Raw genomic sequence first — 22,500 nt, forward strand, 5'->3', positions numbered from 1 at the left:
ATATGTTTTCTTAGTATTAGCCTAGAAAGTATTTTCAGTACAAAGTTACCAGTTCTGGTTAATGCAGTTTTAAATCAAAGAACATCAGTTGGCTTTTTATATGATAGCTTGTTCTTAATATTTCTAAAAGGATTTTGTACTTCTTTGCATGCCCTTTTCAAAGGACGAGTATCAACATTTGTCAATGCACGTTTTCTAGTCCCAAGGACTGAAGGAGATAATCTGCCTTTTAGCAGCTTTGATCACTGTGCTCAAAGCTGCTGTCTGCAGGAAAAATAAAGCTTTTTAAAGCACTATGGGAACTAAGGGCTTTGTGCCTTTTCTGTGTGCTTACCACATTAGCTCCAACAAGTTAAACATACTGAAGGTCTGCCCTCATCTTCAAGCATGATTTTTGAGAGATGATGAGTTTACATTTGATTTCTCAGCTTGTCGATAGTGAATTCAGCTAGCTCATGATGAAGACTTTGAGACATCTTGTAGTATTTGACAACTTCAAGATGAAAGAGCTTTAGCTAGGACTCTATATAATGTATAGAAAATTCAGGAAAACCTTGTGGATTAAATTTCAATCTTCAGACAAAAATAAATGTTCAGCAAAAGCCATTAGAAGAATAATTTGCAATTTCCAAATCACTCCTATATATTTTTATTGTCTTTGATTTCATGGGTTGATTGTGAAATGGGAATGTCAGATAATGGAAATGGACATTGAGACAATAGGAAGAGCTATAGAGTTTAAGGTAAGGAGATTAGTTGATTATTTCTTGGATCTAACAGAAGACAGATAAAATACCTGCATGTTTGTACATGCTAAGTAATTTGAAGTCCAAAGATTTTTTGATTAAGCTTCAACCTGGAAAGAAATTGAACAGCAGAATAAATTAGTATTAATGGTGGTTCTTTAGCAGAAGTGAGAGAAAAGTTTGAAAGACACTTAAAGTTTGGCTAAGTTCATTCTGTACCTTGGGTGTGCACAAAGGAAGGTCAGAGAAATTCAAATGTGTGAGAGTTTGTGAACATGACATATATTCAATCTAATGGTGAGAGTGACTTTTGGGAAAGGGTGAGTAACCTGGGGAGGCATGAGAGACAGCAGTGAACAGCAGCAGTAACAGGAACCCAGACAAGCCTCCTTCTCTGGGGGGTCGCTCCAGTGTAGCCAGTGAAAATTATGGAGAATGATGAAAAATTATAGGGCCGCAAATAGCTGACCTTTAGTATTATTGGGGTTAAGACACTGTGGCTTCTCAGGCACTTGAAATTTGTTTTATTAGGTTTGTTGAGAATGACGCAAAAATTAAAAAATGCTTTCGAGACCTTGAATTGGTTTATGGTTTCAGGTGGAAACCCTGTGAAACCCCACAGTGTTCTGTGATTTCAGCTGGGTGATAGAGCAAATGTAGGAATTTTGACTAAATTTTTTAAACACACCTGTTTAACCTGTTACTAAATGAGACACAAAGGATAATATTTATATAGTATTACAGCGGTAAATAGTAAATTTACAGGATAAGGTAAAATGAATTGAAGCCTGCCTGAAGGAAAGCCACTTCATCTTGCATAAAAATAATCAATATTTGAACAACCAAGGCAATTATATCACCATGAAAAAGCATTTACATTCTCATTAAGAGAATGTAAAATTCAGCATTGCTATATAGCTGCACAACTTCTATTTTAATTCTTCAATATGGGATTGAAGTTTTGGTAAGCAAAATGTTGTCTGAATTATCAGCACATTCAATATTTATTTTCTAATGACTGAATCACAATTACAGATCAGCATGTACCACTTGTATGCTTAAAATAATCACGAAATACATGTGATTCATGAAACCCTTAGCAACCACAAGGCTTCCTGTGCATATGCTCAGACACAGCAGTGACTGAGAAGTAATTTCATAAAACACGTTTTCAGCACTGAAAACACGGTATACCTTTCTTGTATTTCTCCACATGAGAGTTTAGTAAGAGCAACTGTAATTAGAAGAAATGTTAGGTAACCGCATTTGGAACTGCATTTTTTATGATTTCAAGGAAGTGAAACACACATTAAGGTCTGAGTCAAGAGCTGCCAGTTCTCACCCTTGCTCCCCATTGACATGCTGGCCTGGCCTTGCCTTGCTGGGCAAACTATTCCCATATCAGCTTGTTTTTCCCTGACTTACTGCAAAATACCTTGAAGTAGAGATTAACCATTTAGAAGCTGTGGTAATTGGCCACTTCATAACTGCAGGTAGGAACAGGGAAACAGGAGTGGCAACCCAAAGGGATCACTCCTGAATCTTTGCTACCATATTGTGTATATTTCTTCAGCATCTCTCATCTGTTTGTATTTGTTGGAGAGACTGGTGTATTTATATAAAGATGTATTTTATACACACACGTTCTTAATAGAAATGTGTAAAATTCAGATTATACCAGTTCACATAAAAATAATTGGAATTTAGGTAATTCATATAGGGAATTTTAGAATTCAAGTGAAATAGTCGTATTTTGAATTTGTTGTGACTTTTCAAGATGTGGTTTTGCTGTCTCCATTTTGGATTCCCCCTTATTCAAATACTTTCTTGAATCTCAAATAGGTATTAAAGCAACTTGGACTGTGGAATTGGGCTGTTTTTAATAGATTAGCTGAACTACTCATTGTTCATGATTTAGAATTGTTGGATACTGATCTTTTTTCAGAGTTCATGTTTGAGTGAGGATGTAACTTCTGCCTTGGAAAGCTGAGGAACTCCTGGGAGACCAATGCTTTCTACAGGTGAAAATTATTCAACTGATTATGACAAGAATCACTACAGGTAGCAAAACTGGTGTGTGGTTTTAATTACAGATAGTTTTAGAGGAAAATCCTCCATTCTCCAGTTTTGAAAAACTGTGGTTAAACCAACTATCCATATTGCCAGGATATGGTTACTCTGCTCCTCTTCAATTTTAATTTCACATTACATATCTACCCATTTTTACTTCGTGAAGTTCATTTAGAGGGTCAAATCAATTTTATAATAAAGTTTACAATAATCCATTTAATTTTATTGTTCAATATTAAATAGCCAAAACACAATATGAAACAACTTGTTTACAGAAAAAAAAAAAAACCTTTTTTCTGTCCTCAAACATTTTCACACATTGTCACAATTGTCACAGCTAGGCTTTCCTCAATTAGTTCATGGGAACATAATGATTTACAACTTGGAGTTGATCTAACCAACACAGATAATTTTTTTAACCACATTGTGAATATTAACATCAATAGCTATTTCTCTTTTATTAGCAATAGTATATGTTTATTATTTTCAAAGAATTACCAATGCTTTCATTGCCCATCTTCAGCAGTGACTTTCACTAATTTCAAAGTATTGTAGGAAGCAACGTTAGTTTACAGTTTACTTTTTGCAGTTTATTTCACTTCCCCTTTAATAGGATATGTGGTAAAAGCCAGCTTTTTTTTTTTTTGTTCAAAGTTTCCAAAACAGTTTTAAGTGAAGTCCAGATGTGTAAGTTTGAAAGCTGTTTCTTTGCAGTGCTCAGTGGTGGGGAGACTTACGTGGCAAATAAAGGCAGTTCAGGGAAAGCAGGCAGAGGGTCTTTTTCTCAGGTTCAGTAGTTTATTACAGGCTGAATTTTCCTCTTCTGGTTCTTAAAGACGCTTAAACTGAGTCTTTAACTTTGATTTATTCTCAGTGATTACTAGTAATTTACTTTACCTTGGAAATAAAAGTGGCAGTTTTTAAATTTAATCTGAAATTGAAATTGTCCAACTAGTCTGCCTCTCTACTTTAAAATCCCCTTTTTTAAGTAATCCCACCCCTGCACCTTTCTTTGTTAGCACTTCAGCCTGTGTTTAGGACAATATTAGTATTTCCAAACATACTTCTATCATTGGACTTTACTTGGAAAATAAGACTTTCTTATGATTACATTGCAAAAAGTCATATTTGATTCCTTACGGTTTTTTATTGTTCTTCTTTTTCCTTTTTGTAGTTACTGAAACTGTCATAGGAAACTTTTTGAAACATCATACCATCACAAAATCTACCCTCAGTTAATTTGGTAAAACCCCAGAAAGCTACAGTAGATTTAACAAAACTTCAGTTTGGACATGGGACAATTTAATGAGGAAGTTGGGAACAATTGAGTTGTAATTTTGATATTGTTAATCAAGAAATGCTTCTTCATCTCCCAGTAAAATCCTTGTTTCCTCTGATTTTCCTGTGTTGCTGGGTGGGTTTCAAAGCATTTGCCCACAGCTGGACACTGGCATCAGCTGCACAGAGAGGTGAGGACTGGGGAAACATGGGCCCTGGTAATGTCACAGACACATTATTGAAGAGAGGTGGGAGCAGAGTGCATTTGGATTGTCCATGAATACATTTAATTCCACAGCACTCTTAATGATGTTTACCCAAGATGACAGAAGATGGTTCTCCACACAAACTGGGGCTGCTAGTTTTATAATGCAGTTTTCAGGGGTTCCGAGAGAAAGAATCTTCTTTTCTTCATGTTTTATATCACATTAGCTCTGCATACAATTTTCTTTGCGTTATAAGCCAGTTCAAATAGTCTTTTTTTCTCTTTCACAAAATAGCTCCTCCGGTTTTTTCTTTTTGCTGTCTATTATTTCTTAGTAGCACAGTTCACAGGCAGGGTAACGCAATTGCTTCCAGTTTTAAGTAACATTTAGGATTTCAAATAGTATTTCTAATGTTTGTTTTCAATTTATCACAATTAAAAGAAAGCAAATAAATTAAAACCCTCCCAATACAGCTAGAGCAATCATTCTTTTTTGTTACTTTTCCTTGTCCTTTTCACAAGTTTCTTTGTCTTGTGGAATGGTGGGCTATGAGTGTACTAACACTTGTTGCTTAGTCTTATAAATTGACATATTTATTCTTTGCTAAATTATTAGTTTCATTACTGAAATGTCAGCTCCTAAACTCTGCGGCTATTCACTTTAATTCAGAAGATGTTGAGTATGTTCAGACCATTCATATATTGCTCTAACCCACTTAATTTTGCTGTGTTGGAAGTCCATTTTTCTGACTTCTGGGGTAGACTTCATTAGTATCACACGACAAGCGTGTGATCAGTGACAACATGGAAGGATTTTATTGCCTTGTCCACCTTCCTAGTGGGAAGTTGTAACATAGACAGAGGCATTTTTTTCTTGGAACTGCACAGCAAAGTTTGGACACACAGGTTGCCACAAAGGACATTCCAGTTAGATATTGTGAAAACATAATGCACCATGAGGCTGATTGGCCATTGAAACTGGTTGTCCCAAGAGTTTTTGAAATCTCCATGCATTGAAAGCTTGAACAGAAAAACCTGTGAGTAATTTTATCTAACTTTGAAGTTATACCTTTCTTTGTGGTTAGCCCTGTCTTGAGCAAGAGCTTGTATCAGGTAGAGGTCCCTTGCAACCAAATTATCCCTTGATTCTCTGATAGATCGGCACTGGGTCAGCTAAAGACTCTTGAGGACGTCTTCACAAAGATTGGTGCATGAGATAAGGTCACTTGTGGACTTCTGTGAATCTGCAACATCTTCAGAATCCCTTTAAATTTGCCTGAGCAGTGTTTCCAAATCATCCAGTCTGTTAACTGTGTTCTGCATTCCTCCTAGAGTATGAACTGTACCCACAGGGCAAGTTAACCTGCTGACTGTCACCTTTGCAGCGAGATGTTGCAAGATCGTTACGGCTTAAAGGCTCCCCCAGGGACTCATTTCCACCTGCAAGCATAAAAATTATTCCAAATACCTGTCATCTGATCTATCCCCTCAGATAGTATGGAACCACTGGAAATTGTAGAATTTGAAGCTGTTTTAAGCTGATGTTTTTCTACTAGAGCCTGGCCCCCTGCTGTGCAGCGTTACAAATTTATTTTTGTGTGTTTTTCTATATTTGAAAACAAGTTTTCAAATTTATTTGTGTTCCCCCTCTGGAAAGTGTGATTTGGAGATGTGCTCAGTCAAATATGGAGGGAACAGTGGAAGTGACAGAAACACCCTACAGCTATTTTGCAAGTAGTGGCGCTGATGCTGCCAGACCCACCTGGGCATTTTGGCATCGGTGCGTAGGAGGGGCTGTGTGTGTGTTTGTGTGCAGTACTGAGGAGCACACATCACAGCAGAGTTGCAGTGTGTGTTGGGTTCTGGGAGATGTCTATGAATAACCTTCTTCAGTCTACAGGTACCTGTGAAATGGAAGAAGTTATGTACTGGAAATGTCTCCCATGCATATGGTTATTTCTGTGTCGGAGATGAGCTCCTAGAGTATTTCATCTGCCCACTTCATTTCTCTGAGAAAATTTTTTAACACTACATTTTCCATTCCATTGATACGCAATGCACTGTGTAAAATACCAAGTAAATATGGTTCCTAAGAGCCTTTTTTGTTGCATGTTCTAGGCTAATTTGAATTGAATTAAGGCTTTAGAGAACTGAGGAGGTTGGTCTTAAAACTCCATTTGCTAAAATTATCCTTACACACTTGAACATAATTGTACTTGGGCCAAAGAAATATGAAGAAAAACATGAAAGTAGTTTTATGACAGAACAGTACTTTCCAAGTTTATGAAATTTTTTTGAATATCACAGTATTTTTCTAATTTATACATTTTAATTAGGTCCAATCAGATATTGTATGCACCCAATGAAAATAATATATCAGATATATGTATAAGGTATATTATTATCACAGAATAAGTTGAGTTGGAAAGGACCCACAAGGGTCATTGAGTCCAACTCCTGGCCCTGCACAGGATATTCCCAAGAGTCAGCCTGTGTGCCTGGGAGCATTGTCCAAACACTTGAACTCTGTCAGGATTGGTGTTGTGACCACTTCCCTGGGGAGCCTGTTCCAGTGCCCAAACACTCTCTGGTTTAAGAACCTTTTCCTAATATCCAACCTAAACCTCCCCTGACACAACTTCAGGCCATTCCCTTGAGTCCTGTCATTGATCACCACAGAGAAGAGATGAGTGTCTGCCCCTCCTCTTCCCCTCATGAAGAAGTTGTAACTGCAATGAGGTCTCCCCTCAGTCTCCTCTTCATGTAACATTTGCATATTTTATGCATGCTCATTCATGTCCTAAATATGATCTTTTTCTGAAAGAAGTCATCTTACTGCTGACTCAATTTCAATGCACTTTTTATCTAAAAGCTTGTTTCACAATTTTTTCATGCACATAAAAAATATTATTTACTGAAAGTTGTTACAATAATGGTATATCCTTAATTACAGAAATCTTTATCTTACATGATACAAAACTGCAGATTATTTCTACTCAGAGATAAAACACCGAAAGAAAGAAAATACCTATGCTTTAAACATCCATTTAGTCACAGCTCTGCACTGTTACTGATAAGGTTTTCATTTCACTCCGGTGCTTTATCTACTCTGTATGGTTAAATTGAGCAGAAGTGTTCTTGTCAGCAGAGTTTAGGAAAAATTTGGTATTCAAGGAGTTTGTCTGTGTGAGTGTATTGCTGCAGAGACATGAGTCGATGCATTACAAAATCCCCTTTGGGTGTATCCACGTTTGTACTGTAAAACAAAGTTCTTGAAACTAAAAGTTAAAAACACACTTGGGAAAATTTGGATTTTTCTACTGCCATAGGCACTGCCTTTCCTCTGGTATAATGATGAATTTTCTATAAGCACAGAAACAACAGACTTCCATATTAGGTCATATTAATAAGAATACAAATTCTACAGCAAAAACATGCTGGAGGCCTAAATAAAAATTAAAGACATTTGAGTGAAGCAAATAGTATACCGTGGATATTAAAAAAATATATAATTAACCACCTAAGCATGGAAAAATTATGGCAACACACAAAGTTTTATTTTTTATTTTAAAAAATTAGAGACTGAGGCATAATAGTAATGTCACAAACGAATAGGAAATTGCTTTGATGATGGTTAATAAGTCCTCTCTGACTTTCTGGAATGTATAAGCAATTTTTTAGTACACTTTACAAATTTAGCAAGCTATAAAAACATAAAACCAGTTGTTGTTAAATGCCCTCTAAAGAGCTAGGTTTTCTTAAAATGAGACAAGAAATGCAGTGATAGTCCCTGCCTCTACATTGTTGTGTTTGTTCCAATGTTTCAATAAGAAAATGAAGTCACTCAAATTTGATAGAATTGTTGCATTGATGGCTTTTGTTTTTTCTTTTTTTTCACAGATTAAGATGCTTGGTAAAGCAGCTAGAGAAGGGTGACATTAATGTGGTGGATTTAAAAAAGAATATTGAATATGCAGCATCTGTGCTGGAGGCAGTTTATATTGATGAAACCAGGTAAGTCTGAGGGGAAAACAAAATTAAAAGAATGTTGCAAATTGCGTTTTAAAATTTTGCATGCAATTGTGGCTGGCATGAGCTGAAGGTCTGTATACATTAGAAGGAGCATATGTGGCTCTTGGGTCTTTTAGTGGCAAGGTTAAAGCAAGTAAGATTCCAAAGGTCAGATGTAACTTGTCTGGAAAGAAGTGCTCACAGAAATGAGTCCGAATAACTGGTCAGTAAATACACAAATGAATGAAAAGCTGTGATTTATTTTCTAATGTTTGATGCTTAGTTTCTGTTTATTACTGGCAGTATTACTGGCAATCATGTGGGTTAATTCCAATTAAAATAGAAGTTCTAAGTATTTGGCTTCTTGAAAGAATTTTAAGATATGGACAGTATTGAAATTAGCTAGCTAACACTGTTTTTCTTTCTGCAAGCTGGCCTTTCTAAGCTTTTTCTAAGCAGAATGGTCTTGTAAAGATGTCTGCCAAAACTTCCCCAGTACCACTGGAGCGTGCAGTGTATGTCCCAGTTCTACATTTAAGAATTATTTTATGGACCTAACACTCTGTGGTGTGTGTCCTCCCCTCCCCTTGCAAATCTACGTAGCTGATACAGTGCTTGAAGTACTGCTTCAGAGATAAACCACTAATTATTTCTCCATAGACCTCCCAAACACTGGGATTAAATGGGTGTAGTATTCATAGCTCTTTCTGAGTAATAGCACCAGGATGAGGAAAATAAATTGAGATTTACTTAGTTTCTAAACTGAGGTGGCTTCTGTGGAAATGAGTCGTAGTGTTGCAATGAGGAATCCAGTCTTTCTGGCTCTGTGTGGGAATATCATGACAAATAGCAGACATTTCAGGCACAAAGAAAACTGGTACCACTGACAATACATAGGCTCTGGCAGCAATGGGTGCATTGTTTTTGCTGTAAGCAAATCTTTAAGTAAGCTAATTGCCCTCATACCACTTGATAGCAAGATTACTAAACTGCCCAAAAAAACCCAAACATATAAAATTTTATAGTGCTTTTCATAGTTCTCAGGTTACTTTGCTAATCCTAAGGCCACTCTGACCTCCTAATGGTGACTATTTTCAAAAATTCCACTGCAGTGTATCAACACAGTTTTGCTCTTCCGTAGCTCATTGCATAACAATGTTTAATAATAGTTATTTATTTCATCCAGTATTTTACAGAGTATTTTGATTTTTCACGGTACTAAATCAGGATATACTTGAGACAGGTATCTTGTTTTGCTCTTATTTTTTGAATACTTGATTTCACCAAAACAACTTTAGAGTTTGTAGGCCTACCAAATTTTTGATAGCATTCCTTATATAAATATGCATTAAGCATATATTTTATGTATATCTTTCCATACCTATAGCTATATTTATGAAGTATATGTATGTAGACATATAAGTCAAATTATGCTTTAAGTAATATTTAAAAGTGAGACTATAATGAAACCTACTCTTCTATTTTTATTCTTTTAATTTTAGTGGTTTGTACTTCAATATTGTATCTCCTTATTGTTCATTTTGGTTTACACTATTTGATTTGGATTTTGATTTCTCTTCCTTGGACTAATGCAGTCTCCATGAAATTCAGAATCAGTATGATGCGGTTTTTTTAACCTGGTGGTCTTTGTGTTAAATTTATCCTAAAAATAGAGACCGAGCCTCCATGCTTAGTTGGGCAATATTATGTATGGTTCTATTTTAAATTTTGACACTTCCCCGTTAAAAACAATTTTAAACTGAGATATTTATTGTGAGGCTGAGAAACACCATAGTTGCCACTGGTACTTTCATAGTAGGCTCTTTTCCATGGCAAGCTGCAAAGATAATCACGTTTCAAATAGCATGACCAGCATTCTGTAGTCTAAGTCTACACTCAAAAATCTAAATGCACAAAGAAGGTCTCTCGAGTTCCTGGGAAGCCAATCCTTAATGAACAAAGCAGTGTATCATTGAGTCAAATACCAATGGAGGCTGAGTTAGCTTGTGTGGTTGCATTTCTCCTTGTTCCCCCCAAAGAATGCAGGTTCTTTGTCTTGCACAGAGCTACTTCTGTGGGAGTCTGGAACTGAGTTAATTGCACTCATTAGTAGATTAGAAATAATAGTTTAGATCATAAGCAAAATGGCCCATTTCTGCTGAGCCTGAACTTGCAATTTTATACATGGCGAAGTTCAATTAACTTCAGTAAGTTTCTTACACGTGAATTGCTGTTCGGTCAGTGTCTCCAACACACATGAAAATACCCATGATTTCTATTTTGAGCCCAGTCTTGATCCTGGATTTTGTCCTGGTAGATTTACTGACCCATTGCTTATCCTAGCAGAGGAAGACCACAGCTTCAGCCAGTGATCTAAAATTGAATCCTGTCTGTGGCGTTCTCTTCTTCTCCACTTTTCTGGGCGACAGACCTCCATATCAGCTGAGGGAAAGGTCTTTTAAATATCTCTGCAGACAGGAATAGCACTCTACAGATTAGGAATAGCAATAAACAGAGAGTTTGTTACTTGAATCCTCTTAACTCATCTTTCTGTTATGATATATATTCTACGAAACAAGATAATAAAATGGTCCTGACAGTGGTCCCTCACCTATAGCCGAAGGACCTCCTGCAATTCTTCACAGGCACAGAGAAGAAAAAAGCAAAAAGAAGCGTCAAAACTAAAGTCAATAAAGAGATCCAAGTATGACACATCTCACAGAACATGGTCAGTAATGTAGCCAAGGATCAAGGAAGAACCTGGTCTCTTCCACAGCTCCAGGAAACCATTTGTGCTACTTAAAAATTAAATCTCTGGCATTATTCTGGCAAAACCACTTTTCTCTTTTTAAGCCTGGGGTTTTTTTCAGTGAGAAGTTCCAATTTCTTCCAGTAGAAGATAGCCATTTTTTGTCCTGGTATACCATTATTTCATTTGAGTTTCTTGAAAAGCCTGTATTATATTATAAAGTTGTGTGTGCACATAGAAGAACATTCAAACATGTAAGTTAATGGCATATTGAATCTTTATTTAAAGTGCAACAGTCAGCTGCAAATATCTGTAGAATTCACACCCTTTAGCAGAGGATGAAATATTTTTTTCAGGTCCTCTGACTTTCCCTTTATCTGCTTCTCTGTTTCTCTACACTATAGCCATTTATCTGAGCATTTTTTGTAACTATTTACACATACTCATTGCCATTCTTGAGCTTTCTAAAATGATATGGAGCTGTGTTAGGGGCAAAAGCAGAGAAACTACACAACAGATTTTATTTATGAAATTCTGAGAGTAGTCTTCTTAGGAACAGGGATAGGCAGTAGGGATAACCTTCCAAAGTGAGGAAAAATTGGTTTGGGGCAGTGACTGTCATATAATGTATGACATATATAATAATATCTCTATAAGGTTCTGAGCTGATGGAAAGTTGGAAAGCACAGACATCAGGCATCAAGTAAGTGCTGCTTTCCTGTGAGTTTCATTATCTGTGGCCCCATGTCACTCAATAAGCTTGTTTAACAAGCTCTTTATTGGACTGCTGCATCTTTCAGTGCTGCACTAAACTCTTCTGCGAAAGAGATCTAACACTCTGATAGATGAAGCAGAGGTTCACCATCAGCTGAAAGCAATCAGTGAAACTGTCACAGTTCCAGTCCCTCAGAAGTTCAAACTTAATAGGTGTTATAAATAATTCTGACAAATCTTGAAGAATTTTCTCCATTAGTACCTGCCACTTGGCTCAAGGCAATGGAAGAAGGATATTTAGAGTCAAACAGGAAATAAATACAGCCTTATAATTCAGTCATGACAGCTGTTCCGTTCCTTGTAAATGCAGCTTTTCATTCACACTAACTGAAAAGAAAATAAGTCAAATAAAATCTAGATGGAAATTACAAGATGAAAGGAAAAAATGTATTCCAAAGCTTAATAATAATAATAATAATAATCATAATCATAATAATTTATTGTGGAGAATACTTTTATGTTGTTCTGAGTAAAATCAGAGCAGTTTATTCCAATTATGTTTTATTTTTAAATGCCTTAATATTTCAGAAAGTATACTTTATTTCAGGAGGATATTTATCTGTGCTGTTGCAGTTCCATACACGGTTTTTGTTTGTTTCAGGCTGTATAATGCCCTTTTAATTAAGGCTTTAACCTCTTGAGAACTTTTGACTTAGAAGAGACTGCATTTCAGTAATGCATGAAGTAGCTCTGTATTATATAGCTGGCAGGTTTTTTGAGCATCTTTGATTCAACAAGGCAAAATAACAAATACAGGTTCATGAAGAGAAAGGAAATGTCATTAGGGGTGACATTGTAGAAATATATATTTGCATGAGAGCTCTGGAAATAGTGAATGTATTTCAGTGACACTACAATGGCAAACACAGTTCTTGATAAAAAGCTCTTATTTAGAAAAAAAGTACACATTCTGATATGTATAATGTTAGCTAAAAAGGAGGTCATTAAACCTGAACTTTGGGACTGCTGTTGTAATAAACACCTTGGACTACACTGAATTTCCACTGTACTACTCCAGCAATGCTCCAAATATTTTTTTGTGGTTTTGGGACTTAAACAGGGACAAACACATCCTCAAATTTTGGACAAAAAGGAGATAGTTTAAATTGCAAGACAATGAATTTTGTCATTTCTTCTCACCAAATGTCTGTGTGACCCTTCAAGCGCACCGTGGAAATATCTGTGATAGGAACATGCGCGTGTGTATCTTTGCCACGTGAGATGCAAGGAGACAGAAAGGAGCAAATGCTTGACTGGATCCTGGTGCTCCCAGAGCTGGGTGTTGTGGAAGTGGGAATGGAGCTCAGCAACAGCCCAACAACTTAATGAAATTCTCCCATTTCCAGGAGATTCTGAGGTGAAGAATGGTCAGTATAGCCTGTTCTTGGGCAGCTTTCAGTATGCAGTTTGGGTTATGTTTGCAAGCTGGAGAAGGCTGTTACCTGGTGTTTTCAAGTTCTTCAAACCCATGGCAGCTACTCCATCTTAGGCTAGGAATTAATATCTCAAAAAATAATAAACTGTGATGATACTTATTTGATAACCTTGTGCTTTCTTTCACTCTCTTCTAGCCATCAATATACATTTAGCAGCTTCCTATTTTAAATGAGAGCCAAAGTCAGTGAAGGATCTACCTTTAATGTTTCTTATCATATATAATTTTCACAAGCTGTATTTTAGTATCAGTGTTGCAAGTCTCTGAGCTAGCACTCCATAAGTTGCTACTGAGCATCTCACAGCAGGAAACTGTTCCTTGACATTGCAGGACCATTGGCACTCTGTTCTCACCTGTAGCATACCAGATGTGGTATCTTTGTGAGTCACAGAGGTTTCACTGCTTGTAAGGCTCTGGTTATGGCAGAAACTGTGCCAATTCAGACACCGATATCTATGCAGGGACACCAGCAGTGTTGGTCACACCAGAAAAATGTCTTTGATGGTGCAAAGATTGAGAAAGTTCAATTTTCTTACATCAAAGATAAGTACATATTTTTCAAAACTTTAAAAAATATTTATTCCAAATCTCAACCTGAAAAGACAGATTAATTTGTTCATTTATACATTCACAGAACAGTGGGCTATTCAGTCAATGATGTAATTTATTTTTAAAGATCTAGAATATATTTCTCCTTAAAATTACCTTTTTGGGAAAAAATCTATGAATGTTAAAGAACATAATCTGCCTAATGCCAAGGACAAAACAGGTGGAATGGGCTGTTCTATTTGGTAATTATTTGCCACATGAAAAATACGGTCTGTGTGATTCCTCTCAGAGCTGGCTTAGCTGGGGAGAGATTTGAAGTGGCAATTATTTAAGCAAGAAGTTAAATTTTAATCTTGAATATTCGGTCAAGTTTGCTGAGCATGTAATGCTGTCCTCCATAGCCAGTCTATGGTTAAATGTGCTCTGCCTGAATATGTCAGAAACAAATGTACCATTTGAAGTAAATAATTCACTTTATCCATTAGGGGAATCTACAATTGATACTTTTGCAAAAGCTGCTATTGAGAAAAAGCTTATTGTGTTGAGATTAATTCAGTACATTCCGCCCTTATAAAAGCTTAAAATAAGCCTTTGAAATCTTTTGTACTAAGCTAACGTGGCTTGGTTTTTTGGTTTTATTTTTTTCTGGGGTTTTTTTCTGAGAGGAAAGCTTACAAAAGCGTTCAATTTATATTAAAAAAAAGCATTTAAAATCAATGAGAATCTATTAAATTCTGACTAAAGCCTCTCAGTTGAGTTAGGGTATTTAATAAATGCCCAGCATCCCTTTTCCAAAGTTATTGAATTTTTCTGTTTCAAAGTTCTTGCTGCTGATTTATTTCTAAGTCATGCCCTGAATTAGTCCCTGCCTTACAGAAGTCCCAGAATACCATATCAAAGCAACTGAAAAGGAAAGGAAAGGGAAAAGAAAAGAAGAGAAAAGACAGTGACTCACAGCTGTACTCTGAAAAATGGTATTTTTTAATCATGAGTATCCTGAGCTGAATCTTAAGGTTGTTGTTGTCCTCTGGTATATACCTGTGTATTTCTGAATAGGCAATACCTATCAGCAAGGGAACATTTCCAGTAACAATGGGCCTTCCTACATTACTTCTGTCGTAATGCCTGTACTCACACAAAATTATTTTCCATTTATTTTAATTAATTGGTAATTCTTCATATGAGGACAATTCTTCTAAGAATGTGCTAATTTTATTAGTACAACATGTTGGCAAATTCATAATTTCCTTTAGAAAGACCTTTATGTACTAAATATGCCCCTCATTATTTTTTACAATTTGTTTATCCTTCATGGGAATCAAGAGAAACTTTTAGTGGATCTTAGTGGAAATTGTAATGAGCTATAGAGGATGGAAATATTGATTGAATGTATTGATTCATGCTTATTCAGGAAGATAGTGAGCTAATAGAACTAAATAATTGGTTAAAATATGAACTGACTATTTAGACCATAAATTCTTCTGCATCCTAGACCTAGAAGAGGACTTTCTTTAATTCACTCTTAAGGGCTTAATTAATTCACTAACTGGCAAATAGCTAATACTACCTTCTCAATCTCTCCTCTGGAAATCTTTCACTACCTCTGTTAGGCAGCATGACTGATCAACAAAGATGGATTTTTTCCCCCATAGCCATTATCTAATTTTAATTTTTTAAATTTTCTTTTTTTTTTTCTCCTCCATAGTACATCTGATCTATTCCCAAGGGAAAAGAAATATACTTCTGACTAGTGCATTGCTATATTTAAAATTCTAATTAAATGAAAAGAGAACTAGAAATTATCCCTACTTGAATTTTGAAAAATTATTTTTGGCAAAAAACACAGTACTGTGACAAGAAGATCAGGTTATTAGTTACTATGACTGCAATATTAATTGATTGCTAAGCTGAAATGCCATGGGCCATGTCTTACTTATTCCCACAACTGTCAATGAAGGTTCTACTCATGGAATGAATAGAATTAAATAACCCAAGCCTCCCCCTCTCCTTCCCACGCATATCCCTTCCTCGTATTGCACCTATTTAACAAGCTAATGATATATGAGCAAAATAAGTGTATGTAACCCTGAAATTCTGACTTTGTGTTGAAAAAAAAAGCATTTTCTGTGGCACATTTTGTTAGAACTATTTTTGTTGTTTTGTTTTCTAGCATTTTTGGGTGTTCCTTAGCTTCATGGAAGAAAAATTAAAGTGTGTGCCTTGGCATCTATTAGTATATATACATTTAATTAATTGAGCTGGGATGTTTGAGTTCATGCCTCCCAGTTGAATGAAGTTTATCTCAGTAGAGTTTTGCTTTAAGACTGACTGTGGAACATCTATTTAGCTTTAAAATGCCTACAATCTCTGGTCTTCAGGTTGGTTGATTTGGAGGATGGGGCTATGGGCCTTGTAGTCACTCCATTCCAAATATTTGCTAAGCCAGAAGTTCTAGCCTTGTCACAAGTTCATTAATTTGTCCCATGACATTTTTGAACCTATGTGGCAGTTTTGCATTTTTTGAAATGTCACAAAATTACAGTTTAAAAATTATATTTTGCAATTTACAATTACAAGTTAGATTGCAAAATCTTGCAAAAATCCCTGTAATATTTCATAGGAAGTTCAGTGCTTTGAATGTGTGCCTTTGTTTTGAACCTGTCTTTAGATATTATTTGGTCTTCATCTTCTTTTTTTTTTTTTTTTTTTTTTTAAGGCATAGAATGCTAGAATGGTTTGGAGTGAGATGAATGACTAGTCCTTGTTTCCTCTCCTTGAATGTAGTTTCAATTAGGCACCTGAAAGAAATGAATCCTTTTTGAGAAGTTATTAATTGTATGTGTTGAGGCATCTGTAAGATTTTGTGCTCACAAATTAATTATGTGTTGCACTTGCTTTCCTAGTTATTTAAGTTAGAAGCAGAGCCACTGAAGCTCTCTCCTCCCTGGCATGTTGTTCAGTCATCTCTTTTCAGAGAGCAGTGGCCTCATGAAAATTACGGAACAAATGAACACTTACTTCAAATACTATTTTCTCTGTTCTGTCTTCATGAAGTAACTCCTGCTACTGTCATTTACAGACTGAATAGCCTCCTACATTACAGATGAATGGTTAAAAACATTAGAGAGACTGCAGTGTGTCTTACTAGTCTTAATTTGTACTCCAGTGGCTCATATCTGCAGAGCTCAGGGCTTGGTCCCAAATTTAGATCTGCATCTGCTTATAGCAAACTGATGTAGAGCTCTGCTTCCTGCCCCACAGGTGATGTGGAATATCCTGGCATCTGCTCTGAGGTAGCCCAATGCCCATAGTCCTCTAATTGGGGGAATATTTTCATCTCATTTGAGTAACAGTTGGAATAGTAACAAAAATATGTTTTAGGGATTATAAGGTTTTTTCCTTATTATACTAAAAATACATCAAATGTCAAATATTCTTCAGAAATATAAATGTGCTGATTTCTCCAGGGATATTTGATAATAGTGTTAGACTAGTACAGATTTAAGTGGACTGTAACATAGGTTTTCGTTTAGGAAATAAAGCCAGTTTACAGCCTTTGACCTATGCCCAGTCTCAGCTGTGGTTCAGTTTTGCAAGATAACTTGCTCAAATCCTTTCCTCCACACAAGTCCTGCTCTTCCAAATTAAGTTTCTGATTTTTGGCTGTTGTCTCACTGTCAGAAATTTTCATAATTCTTGTTCATTCTGGTCTTCTTGTACTCCATGTTAAAGAGCCTTCCTAGTCTGGTAATTCTATGCCTCTGAAAAATAGGAATGTTTCTGCTGTTCTTTCAGTAAACTGGGGAAGGATGAGGGGTGCATTTTAATTTTTTTTACCCCAGCTGAAAAATCTCAAAAAATATACTGTAAGCCAGATGACCTGCTGAAACTGAGCACAAATACACTATGCTCACTGTTCACCAATAATTTATGTGATTCTTCTGATATGCTTCCTATTAGACATCTTCCTATAATCCCTCAGATAGTATTAAATTTATGTGGGGATTCTTTTGAACTATACCATACTCAGGCTTTCCTTAATCATCCGTGTTTCAGAAAGGCAGCACTAGAGAAACAGATCTATGTAATCAAATAATGCCTGCAATTCAATTGGTACCACTTTCAAGAAAATATTTTGAAAGGGTGGCGTGTTTTGCATGTATGCAGGTCATCCTAGCTCTGGGGTTTCTTGCATAACTGAATGAAGGAAAACTTGATATCTGACTAAATAAGGGATTTGGTTCCTGGAAACCCCAGCAGTCTGAGTGATAAGAGCAAATAATTGCAAGAAAAAGATTTATAGAAGTGTGGAATGGAAGCGTTGAGTCTGTTTAAAGAGAATATTTAGTTACATGTTTCTTCTAAATAAACTGATGGCCTCTAATTCACTTTTGTTGAAGTTTCTTTTTAATACTTCTTCTGGTTTGCAAGAGCTATATATAACTTTTCTAGCTTTTTGAACTGCTAACAACTGTGAAAGCTGGCTTGCAATCCAATCTTGTATAATACTTTTACTGCTATGACTTTGTTACCCTGTCTTCAACAGAAATATGGATGTCTACATAGAAGGAATTAATTCTCTTCAATAAAGGAATTAATTCTCTTTAATGCTTTTATTGTGCTGGAACAGCATGATGAGCATGTGTACAGGGCATTCATTGACATCCGTTCACCACATCATTGCTATTGAGCATCATTTACTTTTGCATGTAAATATCAAAACACTTCTTGTATCATTTTGGGGGACACATCAATAGACCAGTGGTGTTCTCAGTTATAGCAGCAACCCTGCTGCCATTTCTGTCAGTTGCTGTTTTAGATGTCTTCTTGGGATTTTATGGCTCATTGATTACACTTAAATCCACCAGAGCTCTGACAACTTAGTAGAAAAATAATTTCTTGTCTCCAGTTGAATAACTTGCATTTTATTTCTTTTACCTTCTGGAACATGAGCAGTGGGAGAGAGAGAAGATATCTGCTGTGGACAGCTTCCCCTTGGTCTCAGTCTGTCTGCCAGAGAAGACATTTAGTGATGTGCTGAATCGGTACTATAGTCAACCTCCGCTCCTCTAAAATCAAGTTTTGTTTGCTGTTCACCTGTCAGTACTCTACTTATTAGGTCTGAGGTCTTGTTGGTTACCTTGTATTAATTTTTTGTAGGAAACTTTTGGACACTGAAGATGAACTCTCTGACATCCAGTCGGATTCAGTCCCACTGGAGGTGCGGGACTGGTTAGCTTCTACATTCACAAGAGAAATGGGAATAGTGAAGAGGAGACCTGAGGAAAAGCCCAAATTCCGGAGCATTGTGCACGCTGTACAGGCTGGGATTTTTGTAGAGAGGTGAGGGCTTTGTTTTCTTGTTACAACAAGTACTGCATTTAACCACAGTGCCTGTCATTGGAGATCCTTTAAACGGTGGGATGAGCCTGAAGCAAATCTTTGAGCCAGAAGTTATGCTTCAATTTCTGCAGCCACTCTATTTTTCTATACAGAATTCCAGATGAAATCTCTAAATTTGTAAAATCTCCTAGGCCTTGAAAAATTCTGGGGATGAACTAAATGGCTTTGTAACTTCTACACTAAATTGTACTGAAGGCTGTTGTAACATTAAAGAGTAACATACCTGCAAAGGGGTTTTTCTCACAGCGTCATAAAAGATTACATAAATCTTTGGGGCCAGACCCTTAGATAGATTCTTCTTATTTCACGAACTGTGAAAGACAAAAAAAGATAAACTGTTTCAGTATGTTTTTAAAGGAGTGCTATTTCTTAATATTTTATTTGTTCTTTTAGGATGTACCGAAAAACTTCAAGCATGGTTGGTTTGGCTTATCCAGCAGAAGTCATAGTCACATTTAAGGTGAAAGAAGTTTAATCGTTGTGGAATTTGAATGTATTTGCACTTATGTTTAGTGACTTCTAAGGTCAGATGAATATTTTTCTTCTGAACGTACCCTAGCCATAGTTAGTACTACAGAACTGAGCACACAGAACAGAGAAAATAATAGTTAAAATTCAAAACCAACATATGATTCTGATTAATTGTGATTTAATTTAGATTGCATTAGAGCAATAGAATGAAGTTTGTATAGAAATTCTTATAGAAATGTGAGACAGTTTTATCAGCTCCCAGTGGTATCGTAATCAGCGTCTCAGACAGCAGCATTTGTTTCTTTTTTAGGAAAGAAAAAGGAGATAGTATTGGGATAGAGCTAACAAAAGAAGCTGAAGCTTATGGAACAAGTACAGTATTTGCTGTAAATTTAAGGTATTACTCTAGTTCAGCCAAAAGATGATCTTTTATAGTAAGCTGAGTTCCGATGTCTATGAATGCAATTAAAAACTGGTATTTCTTGAAAATGAAGTACCTCAACTTTTTCCCTGAAAGCCAAACACTGTTATTCTTAAATTGCTTTATGGTTAATGACATCAGTGTTAATGACATTGCACAATAGCCTGTTTGAAGGGTGGTATTCAGATTATCTCCATAAGGTTCTATAGACAATTTGTACTGAGAAAGTTAAACTTGAAAGATTAAGACCTTTGATGCAAAGCATGCAAAGTTGATTCAGTCATGTTGCAAGTGTTTTATTCATAACTGACACAATTGTTTTCATCATTAATATTGAAGTAGCCATTAATGTGTTATCTACATTAGGAGTTTGAAAGAGTTGGACAGCAAAACCACCAAACTCTCCCTCTTCCCTCTGAAAAACTCCAAAGTATCTTTTCCAGTGATTAAATGGAAAACTAGCTAAACGGATGGAAATGTAATGTTTTTGGGTTGTTGGGGGTATTTTTTTATTTTTGTGTTTTTTTCTTTTTCCCTCCTCTACAGGATGTTGATAAGTGGTCTTTTGACGTATTTGCCCTAAATGAAGCGAGTGGAGAGCACAGTCTGAAATTTATGATGTATGAGCTGTTAACCCGATATGACCTTTTGAGCCGTTTCAAGGTCAGGAACTAACCATGAATAAAAATATATATGCAAGAATACATGTGTCAAATTTAAAATACAAGAAACCCAGCATTGAAATGTTTTTCTTTTATTGTACAATGCAGTGCAGAATTTCAAAGAATATGGCAAATATCGTAATATGCCAATAGTTCTACCAAATGAGACTTCACCCAGAACATGCAAATTTTTCTGCAACCCAAAAAATGGAGAGCTGTGTATACCCTTGTCATGTCATTTGTGTCACACAAATAGATTATGTATACAGGCTATTTACTCAACAGGCCTGAATCAGTCTCCCAACTTTTCGGACCAAACATTACTAACAAGGCAGAAAACCGTAGTTAGTCCTAAATACCTTTTTCATGGTCTAGATCTTAGTATGTTGATCACCACTGTGCAGGGGCTTCAGCTGAATCTTCCTCTCCTAAACAATCTGGGGGGATATATAAAGAGAAAAATTGCTTTTCCAAGGTGTTTGTAGGGTTTTGCAATACAATATGGAGTCCTTACAGACAACTTTGAAAGGCTGAGATAAAAAATGGATCACAATAATAAATTTATCATTATTATAGTACCAAATGAAAGTTTTCAAAAGTTTCAAAATCTCTTCACTGAGAAAACTCAGTGTTTCTTTTGAAGAGGCTGTCTCACCCTGAAATTCTTTGAATATTTTAATTTTAGGCTGGTAACCCAGCTTTTTCCAACAGGTTTTATGTACTTGAAGTCAGAACCACACCAGGACTGCCATTTTAACATAGACATGAAGTACACAATGCTAATGGCAGAGTGGGCTTAAGCCCATTCTCAGTCCCATTGTTTGCACTGCAGGGTTTTTAAATAAAGAAAAAATTATTAAGGGAAATGTAATTTCATTAAATGGGTGATGTGGTTTATCCCCAGGCAGCAAATAAGCACCACACAGTCACTTTTCACTCCTCTCCCCAGCAGGATGGGGGGAAGAGAATTGGAGGCGTAAAAGTGAGAAAACTTGTGGGTTGAGATTCGTACAGTTTAATAATGATGGTGATAATAATAATATAGAAAATTAATATCTAAGAGAGAAATAAAACCCAAGAAGAAATGATGGAAATGCAGTCAATTGCTCAGCAGCAGCTGAGCGGTGCCCAGGCAGGCCCCAGGCAGCAGCCCCCACCCAGGCTCCCCCAGGCGGGTGTTGCTGACCATGGGGCTGTGGGGAGCATTGTCCTTGGGTCAGCGGGGCCAGCTGTCCCGGCTGTGTCCCTTCCCAACTTCTTGTGCACCCCAGGCTACCCAGTGGTGGGTGGGATGGGGAGCAGAAAAGGCCTTGACTCTGTGCAACCGCTGCTCAGCAGTAACTAAAACATCCTGGAGTTATCAGCTCTGTTTACAGCACAAATCCAAAACATTGACCCATACCAACTACTATGAAGACTATTAACTCCGTCCCTGCCAAAACCAGCACAATGCAAAAATAAGTGGGACCAGATTGTACCTGTACTTCACATGTTGCCTGGAGGAAGGAAAGTCATACTATGAGATTAAAGCAAACCTTGTCTCAAGCAAGGCAAAACTGGTGGAGAAAAGGAGATAATCCTATTGTTAGACTCCTATCTGTCATGCCTGTATTGTATGTGCAATCTATGCATTCCTGGTGCAGACAGACACATCTTGAAAACCATTTGGTTGATAGCTCTACAGTGTCTTGTGTATGGTGTATGTAGAGAGATATAAACATCTACA

General features: G+C 36.4%; 1 protein-coding gene across 9 annotated transcripts in view; it reads left to right on the forward strand.

Annotated features, from left to right (window-relative positions):
- Positions 1 to 22,500, forward strand: part of PDE1A (phosphodiesterase 1A) — a 179,703-nt gene that overhangs the window by 115,601 nt on the left and 41,602 nt on the right. For all 9 annotated transcript variants that reach the window (XM_017735736.1, XM_017735737.1, XM_008634709.2 and 6 more), the window contains 4 exons: positions 8,200 to 8,313; positions 18,978 to 19,160; positions 19,614 to 19,680; positions 20,659 to 20,775. In XM_017735736.1, coding sequence (XP_017591225.1) covers positions 8,200 to 8,313; positions 18,978 to 19,160; positions 19,614 to 19,680; positions 20,659 to 20,775 — 481 coding nt within the window. The remainder of the gene's footprint in view (positions 1 to 8,199; positions 8,314 to 18,977; positions 19,161 to 19,613; positions 19,681 to 20,658; positions 20,776 to 22,500) is intronic.

Source organism: Corvus brachyrhynchos, unplaced genomic scaffold (assembly GCF_000691975.1).
Source record: "Corvus brachyrhynchos isolate BGI_N302 unplaced genomic scaffold, ASM69197v1 scaffold255, whole genome shotgun sequence".
NCBI classification, from domain to species: domain Eukaryota; kingdom Metazoa; phylum Chordata; class Aves; order Passeriformes; family Corvidae; genus Corvus; species Corvus brachyrhynchos.